This window comes from Buceros rhinoceros, unplaced genomic scaffold (genome assembly GCF_000710305.1).
Source record: "Buceros rhinoceros silvestris isolate BGI_N320 unplaced genomic scaffold, ASM71030v1 scaffold12229, whole genome shotgun sequence".
Taxonomy (NCBI): Eukaryota; Metazoa; Chordata; class Aves; order Bucerotiformes; family Bucerotidae; genus Buceros; species Buceros rhinoceros.
In genome coordinates this window covers 29437-39717 of record NW_010429802.1, presented here as the reverse complement: position 1 = coordinate 39717, position 10281 = coordinate 29437, and the positions used below count along the sequence as shown (strand labels likewise).

At 37.4% G+C, this 10281-nt stretch overlaps 1 protein-coding gene across 1 annotated transcript in view; it reads right to left on the bottom strand.

Moving 5' to 3' along the window:
• Window positions 1–10281, bottom strand: part of FBXL4 (F-box and leucine-rich repeat protein 4) — a 50343-nt gene that overhangs the window by 17300 nt on the left and 22762 nt on the right. The window contains exon 4 of the mRNA XM_010142800.1: window positions 5534–5747. Coding sequence (XP_010141102.1) covers window positions 5534–5747 — 214 coding nt within the window. The remainder of the gene's footprint in view (window positions 1–5533; window positions 5748–10281) is intronic.

Genomic DNA, 10281 nt, shown 5'->3' with positions numbered 1-10281 from the left:
CTTTCCTTGCAATTCTTAATCCTAAAGATTGGTACCCAAGCCAACGGAATCTCATCCAAGCTGCAAAACTTCAGACAATAGCTCTCAGAAGTATAACATGACCCGTAATAGGTTATTTGTTAAAACTCTGTAGAACAACTTTATGGCAGCTTTAACTTTTTCATTGCTCATGGTATAAGAAAAAAAGAGCTGTTATATTTCCTGCTAAGATTCTTTTGCCCAAGCTGCAAAACTTCAGACAATAGCTCTCAGAAGTATAACATGACCCGTAATAGGTTATTTGTTAAAACTCTGTAGAACAACTTTATGGCAGCTTTAACTTTTTCATTGCTCATGGTATAAGAAAAAAAGAGCTGTTATATTTCCTGCTAAGATTCTTCCTGGTATCTAAACTTTCCAGTGCCCACTCTTAGAGCTGACCAAGTTCCCAATTTGCTTTTGGTCAAAGATATCAGAGATAAAATTTGTAAACTTCTTTAAACTTTTTTAAACTTTTTTAACTTGCTTTAAAGTGTGTGCAAAACTGTTCATTGTAATTTCATTTAAATATAGTTCATTTTGTATTCCAATTATAATTGTAATAGAAACTTTAAAAACTCTCTTCACATGTTACAAAGAATCCAGAATATAATGCAACATGAAATATATAATCTTAGAATAAAATTTACACTCAGCAATAAGGAGACTGTCAAGTTGTCTCCTACTGTAGTTGTGGCTATGGTTTCTTTAAAATACAATTTTGGCTTTTTGCATTATTTATATGGTTATAATACTTCAGAATAAACACTAAATCAAGATAATATTCACACTCAAACCATAAGGATGTGCATTGCCAATTATTATGTACAATAATACCTCCATTGTTCATTGTAGTCTTCAAATGTATCCATGCTAACAGGTGCTTAAATTATGCTGTGAATACACTCTCAATGAATAAATATTAAGGAGTCATGTATCAGTAAACACCAAAACCACCAGCACAACATTCCACTGGTATAATATCGGTCTGCAGCTAGCAGAAATTATATTTACAAAATGTCGAGATTAGTTTCTCAAAGCAAGTTACAAATTATTTCAAGCATTTACATAGTCAAACAACTTTTAAGAATGAAACATTTAATAACAAAGCATTGGAAAAATGAGCTGCATTTAGTGGGAAGGAGTATTACAATGCAGAATTTTTTTCTCTTGTTTGGCCTGGAACAAATTATTGAAAGTCACTGGACTTTCCTTCTTGTAACAGCAAGGTTGGAATAACACAAACTTCAGGTCAGAGGTTTGAAACAAATTTTGTACAAACAAACTTACACTCAATTAAGGAAATAACATTATAAGGCTTTAAGAATCAGCAGGGTTAGGACCAAAGTCCATAAACTCTTCCAGATGGAACAGCTAACTTCCTAAATAGCAACGCAGCGCAGCAGAACACCAGAACTACCCATTTCAATTGAAAATTGGAGCTTTGATTATAGAGACTGGGAGTATTTTCAAATCAAAGACCTACTCAAAGAAAACAACTACAATAACAAGAAACTGTCCTAACAATTGCTCAGATGATTACATAACATGTTGTAAATTTTATTGTTTGTCTTCCTCAAAATCTGTTTTTCTGTACCTAAAAATCAGTAACGGAGTCAATTTCCTGCAGAGTATTTTCTCAGAATTAATCGATTAGCGTCCTAGTAATCATATAAACAGAAAAAGTACAACAAATACTTTGATTTTAAATGTTAGAAGCAATTTTTCCTCCTTTTTTTAGCATTACAAAACCAAAAAAACCCGGTGAAGAGTACTGCAAGAAGCATTCCAGTTCAGGTGGGATGGGGGTCTGGGCAACCTGATGTAGTTGAAGATGTCCCTGCTCACTGCAGGGTGGTTGGACTAGATGATCTTTGAAGGTCCCTTTGAACCCAAAGCATTCCATGATTCTAAGACACAGTCTGAGTAAGGAAATCCTACACCTGGACACGTACGTGGGTGTTTGTTTTCCTTTAATCAAAATGCCATTTCTTTCACTAAATGTTAATAGTGTACTTTATAAAGCATCATCAAAAACTAGGAACAGCTTTATCACATACTGACAAAAAGGATGGAGAATCTTCATCCCACACCCTCTATTATTTAATCACAAGCCCAAATTCACAACCACAAGAAAAATGTGTACTATTTCCCCAGATATGCTCTAACACAACGCTGCAATTTCAACAGAGATTGAACTCTGGAGCGGGAAAGTGATCCCCTTTTCACTGGCATCACAAATAACACGCAGAGAGAGCCCTCCTTTATTTAGACCATTAAGTCCTATGCTGCTTTTCTTGTTCTCTTTAGTGCTGTCTCTTTTTAAAAATATGATCACTTAAATAATTCAACTTCAGTGCTTACCTTGATCAGCCATAACAATAAATTCATGAGACTGTTTACAAGCACAAAAGACAGCCTCCTTCCTCATTCAATCTAATTTTACTATGCTTCAATTCCAGTGAGACACACACAAAGAAAATGATATCCCACTGGAGAACCCATTTTACTCAACTTTTTGCCTACTTGTTCCCTGCATATTCATTTCCTCTTCACATCTGGGCAACTACCTCAAAATCTCCACTAATATCAGAAGAGTATCACCCCATTTCTACATCAAGGCGGCTAACACAGAATAAACAGGGATGCCATCCTTTTGTTGTCACAACAAATGACAACACACTGATAATTACGGTAGGACCTGTTCCTTTGCCATTCTAGAATATGAGGTGAGAAGAATATTTAGATCACGAGACTTGGTGCTTTATTTTGTTTGTTTTACGGTTTTTTGGGTTTTTATGATATTTTTTGGTTTATTTTTAAGACAAAGGCATACCACTGATTTATTTAGGAAAACAGTGGGCTAAATGGGATGAAGGGACCTTTTTGTTTGTTTTGAGACAGAACTTTCAGGGAAGACCACACACACATATCAGCTCTGTTCTTCTCACCTTCTTTCTTACTTTCTCTGAATAATCACATACTTGTTGTTGGTTAACAGTTGTCCTTAGTGGATTCATGGCCTCAGATTCTTTTCTCTGAGCAGGTCCAGTTGGCAACAATACAGTGCCCAAGCTCTTGATTAAACATTAGCATTGCTCCATTGTTTGCCTCTTAAAAGCCCCAACAATGAAGAGAGAGTAGCAACAGAAATTTCACAAAAAGTCAATTCTACTACTGTATTACAGGTCTTTGACAAGTTTTAGAGAAGTCTGCGTCACTTGGAGCATGCTTGATCAATCTGTCCTGTCTTTTTTGCATCTAGCCACCAGTTACTACCTAGTGTCTTCATGCCAGCTGAAGAGTACAGAAGGAACGGCAGCCTGTTTTGTACAGAAAACCAATGATTTGCATTAAGAGAAGCTAATGTTGAGAAAGGTAAAGTTACTTCTAAAACATGAGACCTTTGTAACTCTTAATTCTCTTAATTCAAACCCTATGCTACATATTCATTCCTTCCCTTTTACTTTTCCATCTATGATGCACAATGTAAATTGTTAAGTGGCTTCACATTAACAAGTAACACAAAAGCATCCTCTCCAATTCACCTATTTAAATTTCTAGAAATTTCTCTTCCATGGCTTGTTAGGAACAGTGCATTTTGTTTACACTTATGTATAAAATGGAAACACAATCTTAAGTAAGCTTGATTATGAATGAAAGTTCTTGTCAGCTACAAGCAGATGCATGTCCAAACACATGAAAGGCAGAAATTAATCTTCACGATTTCAGGGCTTCGAAGTCAGGAAATCTTTACCACCTACATTCAATCTAATTTCAAGCTCTGTTCAGCAAAACTGATAGCTGAGAAATAACAGTTACCAATAACCTTCAGAGCATACCTCAAGTGCTGCACTACTGGAGGCATGAAGTCTCAAACTTTACAAGTTACCTGAGTAGAATCAAGAAGATTATGATCAATCAACGGTAGGAAAAAAAAAAAGTAGTAAAATTATAAGATCTGATGCAATGATCTTGCTTGGATCTGCAAACGCTTGTGAATTAGAGCCCACAGTCAAAATGAGGTAAGAAGACTTATCTAAGATTTACAGAAAGTCCCTAGTGATGTAGAAACAGAACTGATACATCCAAAGCACCAGTTCAGCTCTACACAAAAGACACTTAAAAACAGGGCTCACCAATTAATTTTTTTAGTTTGAAGAAAAGAACAATTGCTTCAATACCAAGAGAGACCAGCACAAAGTCACAAGTTACAGTGGCGCCCTGGCTTCACTGTGACTGCCTGCATGTCCCCACAACCACCCCGGCCAATGCCAGTTATTGCGGGCAGCCTGCCCTTTAACCAAACCACCACTGCAGAGAGCTAGCTAGACCTTGGACACAAACACATTTACCAAAAAAACCTCCCAAGAAGCAACCAACTTTGTTGCCTATGTGTTAGGTATGAACTGCCTGTAAGTGAAATAAGGTCCTGTAACTTCAGGTGGCCCTTGGACAGGACTCGGAACCTACTGTTCCACCTTCAGTTCTTCCGTCACACACTTTGTTGCCTATGTGTTAGGTATGAACTGCTTGTAAGTGAAATAAGGTTCTGTAACTTCAGCTGGCCCTTGGACAGGACTTGGAACCTACTGTTCCACCTTCAGTTCTTCTGTCACAAAACAGCTCCCCACACAATCCAGTGTCAAAACCTCTTTTCTGCATACCAAAAGCATACACATAAGCAGCACACACAAGCAAAGTCGTCTTAAACTAAAAGTTCGCCTAGAACTAAAAGCTAGGGAAAAAAAAACAACTTACAGACAGATTTTTTCCCCTCATTTTGGAGCTTTACTAAGCAGTAGCTTTTGCAACAAGAGAAGCACAAGTACGAGAGCATCCACATATACCAGAGTAGTAAGATTGTAATACACGAGTAAGATAGCTAGAAGGAACAGAATTGCTTCTGATTCAAACTGCTGAATTTCCTAGGACAGAAAATTTGTACAATGTAGTAAATTAGAGCTACTATCTTAACAGTAGGATGTAAACCCGTTTCATCTTAGACAGGAAATGTGCTGCAGCAAACAGTAACAACTCTGATTTGGGCAGTTAAGGAATTGCACAAAGAAGGAATTTGTACACTGTAAAGGAAAAGTATTTTTAAAAAATCGTGTTCCACGTCTCAAACATACAAAGACAGTAGGAATCCAGTAATTGGCAAGTCATTCAAAACATGATAATTTCCCAATTACATTGCCAAATACAGTCTGTCTGGAGTACACTTCAAAACAAGAGAAAACCGCTTGCATTTGTGATTTGATTACATTGCTTTAAACAGCTGGTGTTCCATGTAAATTAAACACGTAGGTTTTTTATTTATTATTGTTAAACCCAGAAGCTGATTTGAAAATAAGAAGATCCTATGGTTTTTGAAACTACCTTTGATTTTTCTGAATTCACCTTTGAATTTACATGCAAAATTCTAATTCACTTCTTCATTAATAAAAAAAAAAAAACAACTTTATCAGGATTAAAAGTATTTATTGCGAAGGTTAAAAATACTTGTTCCTACCTCCACTTTTGTTCGGTAGAGAATGAGACGCTTTAGGCCGCCCACTTTGGCTATGTGGTTGAAAGCCTGAGGTGGTATTTTGTCACATGATGACAGATTTAATTCCTGAAGATTCGGACACATTTCAGTAATGACCTCCAAGCATGTTTCATTGAGGAAATGGCCACAAGACAACTCAAGACGTACTAGTTCAGAGCCACAAACTTTCAAGAACCTGTAAAAAACCCCCACATTAAGTGAAAAATAAATGTACTTTCAGGTGTGAGTCTGAATACTATCAAAACCTTAAGCATGCAAACCAGGAAGGAGTTCATTCCAACAATGAAAAGCCAACAAAAAAACACAGTTCTCAGTTAACTAACAGAAACCATGATCACGTGCAATAAATTAATCATAGCCACTCTAAAGAAGTTAATTCTGAATCAAATCTGTGCAAATCCAGAAGAGACCAAACCAATTAGGTGCTGCGTTAGAGAGCAGTATTAAAAAGCCAGAGGTAGTCCGAGAGCCAAGGCTGTTCCATCACTGGTACCGTACGTGACCTAGATATTATACAATGTCTTGTACAAAGGAGTATAGACTACATTTTAAGAAACACAGAAGACTATACAATGCTGTACACGGTATAAGGAAGCTAATGTCACTAAAGCAGTCTTAAAAAACAATTCTGCTTTGAAAAAAATTGCAAGAGAATCAGTGGGGGTGAGAGCGGTATAAAGAAGGCTTTTTATTAAATTAACATTAGTCTTGAAAACTCTGTTTTAAGAAGTTGGAACATGCTTCATTCTTCCCATTTACTCTGAGACAATGGAGCAAATACAACACAAAAAACGTTTTAAATGCTTTTTGACAGTCCCCAAAGCCAATTTTGATGATGGCCTGCAAGTTTCTACCAGTAATTTCATACTTCTCTTTATCTCAGAAAAATCTGCAAACATAAAAATAAGGTTAAGCAAATACTTCTACACGGATGAAATATTCAGAAGTATTTTAAGATTTTCAGAAAAACATATCATTCCTTTCACTAACAAGTAAATCAAAACCAGCACTTTGTAGCTGTTCTAGAACACAAATATTCCCAAGGACTATTTCACATGACTTTCAGTGGAATTATACATTAGATGACAAAATATCAAAAATCTAGAAACTTTGATGGTCTCTGCACAAATTACACCTTCTGATAGATATTGTTTAAGAAATTTAAACTCTATTATATCTAATCCAAGCTTTAATTAAAACCACAAAAGCTTGTCCCTTTTTATTGCAAAGATAACCTTCAAACTGTAAATCAATCACTAGGCTTGTAAGTTTGATATTTAATAGAAAAAAAACCACCCCACAGGTTTGCTGTGATCTTGTTATACTTTATTTTAATAGTCTCTCCAGTAGAAAAAACTAAGTTCCCAACACATGGGCTGCAATGAGTTCCCCTTGTTACTTCCTAGAATAATGAAGTTACTTGTGAGAGAGCATGAATTAGTCTCTCACTATAAATAGTCTGATCTGCTCTATTACCAGTTTGATCCTACAAAAAAAACTTCCCTGCAGGCAAAGCATCTGTAGGTTCTGACACTTTCACTGCCAAGTTAGTATTACTTCTTGGGTTTAACCGATACAATAGAAATGCCAGAGGGACACAAGGCTTCTGCTTGCACAGAGATTTCTATTGCTATAACTAAACAGGAATTAGTCTTCCCAAGACTTTACTCCTGGTGAAATTTAGGACGAAACAGCTCCTAGCCTTAAAAGCAGACACGTCCAGGAAGGCATTCCTCAACGGCTCTAACAATAGCACAGGTCTTGAAGTTCATATTTCAAGATCCAAGTTTTCAAATCATCTCCTTTCCCTATTTTTTCATTACTCAAATAATGCCATTACATCATTATCTTTCTTTACTCCTTTCATCTTGCACATTACGAGGCCTTAGTTTGATTATGCAGATCCTATGCAATACAGAGGGAAAGGAGATTCCAGGGTGGCACTTCCATCCCTAGAGGTTTCCAAGAGTCACCTGAAACCTTGACTGACCTGATCTAGCGTTGGGGACACTGGCACTTCAAGTGGGAGCCTGGAGTAGACGACCTTCAGAGGTCCCTAATATCCAACATTTCTATGAGCCTATGCAAACAGAAACAAAAAGAGGGTCTGAGACATGAAAGGGGAGACAATAGCCCCAGAGATACGGGGGTTCTGCCAAGTACCGCCTTCAAATCTGCTCTTCCACTATTTTTGCCTAACTCTGCAGTCTCTCTTTAGAAACTCCTTCGGCTTGTAGAACAAAAGCTTAATCAAACACCAAGCACTTATTTGCTGTTTTCACACTGGATACAGTGAATTCACCTAAACCTTCTTAGAGGAGTGTGAGAGCTGAAATGACAGGACAATTCACAACAATTAACATCAGGTATTTAAACATTAAACCGCTGTTTTAGACTAGGGATAGAGTTCAACACTGCCGTGGAGAAACACAGGATGGAAATCCCCTGAAAATCAGCGTACAGATGTATGGATTCATTGCTGATTACCAATTAGCCAATTCCTCTATTTAATGAGTGCTTTAACAATGCATTCACACAGTTTCTTTCATCAACAGATCAGCTTTGTTTGAATGGTGATCGTTTCCATAAAACCTTGTCAATTGTCACTTATTATACCTCTAGCTTTTAATTTGCTAACAGATAAATATTTTATGAATTACTCCATTACAATAATGGATGTTAGGTTAACTGCCATATAATTTAATAGGGCTTGGCTGTTATAAATGTTGGTACACATCACTTCTCTCTTTCTAGGACTATTAAAAGTTAACATGACCGGGTCAGCGAAACAGTTGGAGAAGAACTCCAGGCTACCAGCTTGAGGAGTTATCTTTGTAATATTTTATTTAAATTTATTACATGGGCAGAGTGATAGCAAGAAGCACTGCACTTCATGACTTTGCTGCCTTTCTGGAAAAGGTTATTAGGAGAATTGCACAAAGGCGAGAGGGGATAAGGGGAGTGCAGCAGGGTACAAGAACAAGCTGACACACGCAATGCAAAGAGACAAACAGAAGCAGGAGGAGTAATCTGAGGAAGTCACCAGCCAGCACAGGGCAGAGAACGTTAGGCAGAACTGCAGAGTTCTGTGAATGATGAAGACACCCCAGTCTGTTAGCACTTAACAGGCTGCTCGGGACAGAGGTTTTTGCTAACATCTTTCTACATGGATCTCCAAAGCCATACGGCAAAGTAGAATATGGGTTCTCATGCTTTCAGAAAAAATGTGGCGTAGTTCTGTATGTCTGGGGGTTTTTTGGAGAGGAGGCTTTTTTGTGTTTGGTTTGTGGGGGGGGTTGTTTGTTTGTTTTTAAATAAAAGAAATGCAATCTCACTTTCCATCCCCTTCTGCCTGCTCTCAAGAACTGCTGCTCATTTTTCCCCCACTTCAGCTTCAGCTTTTGGGAATTAAATTAGTCCTGGTGAAATCATTCTACAACATCAAATATATCTATTAGCAGTTAGGATGCTATTTGCTCGTGATGATGTTAAACACATCACGATCATGGGGTGACTTAGTCTATTAACAACTTCCAGTCTTGTAACTGTCATGTAAAATGTCTGTATCATAAGCATCCCATAAGCCAAAGATGACCCAAAATTAAAATATCAGGGTACAAGAAATAGCACCCTTCATGTCCGAACTGCCTGTGCAAGACCTCCCAGATAAAATTCTCAGAATACCTTTAGACATATGCTTATGAGGGTACTGAACAAATCACATTTGCTCCAATGGTTTCTAATGGAATTGCACTGGGTTCAAAATCTGCGCTTCACTGTTAGCACAATGATCCTCACTTGATAGTCCATGGTTCAAAGTTTCTGAAAACTCTACAACAAACAGGGATCACAGTTCAGTTTTTTGTCATCTACTCATCCCTCCTAAACACGAATAACTAACCAGTTTTATATTCCTTTAGTACAATTATCTCATCAAGCCTCAATCACGCTGGTTTTACACAACCTGTTTTCAGTGAAACCCTTAGGTACTCATTTTGTAGTCACTGACATACAAACCACTGAATTTGGTGTCTGTGGGGTGGGGTGCCAGAGAGGAAGCAAATTCCATTTATGAACATCATAGGGTTGGATAGACTTTTTTTTTCTTTAGCACTTTCCTTTGTAGTGCTACCTTATGCTAGATCCAAGTGAGGGATGTTACCTCCATTACTTGACAGATATATAACACCGTCCCATTTGCATAGCCTTTCCTGGCATCTCCCTCCCTGAACGAGCATTTTGTAAAAAAGAAAAAAAATTCCGCTTGTTTCAAGCCAACTACACCCTCCCTCCAAACATTCAGGTCTCCTGCTTTCCAGAGTCTTGTCACCAGACAAGAATAATGTCAAAAAAACTACCTGGATTTTATTCTTCCTCATTTCACTTCTAAGATCCTGAGGTCTATTCCTCACTGTAGTGCTATCTATATGATTACTTGCACAAACTCAGCAGAGGACTTCATAATCCCAACCCGTCTTGCAGCTACAGTCTTGTATTTAATCCAGTGGTTTGTGGAATTACTTTTTAATACACTTAAAGTCATGTTCAGATATTTTTATATTCACAGTGATGCTTTTCCTTTCAGGACTGCTGCTACAAAACAGCAGCAGCATCTAGCACAGATAACTGTTTTAAAAGTGCTAAGACTGGTACGACTGGAGATCAAAGGAGTACATACAGGAGTAGAAGCACCAGAAAGAACAAATGGC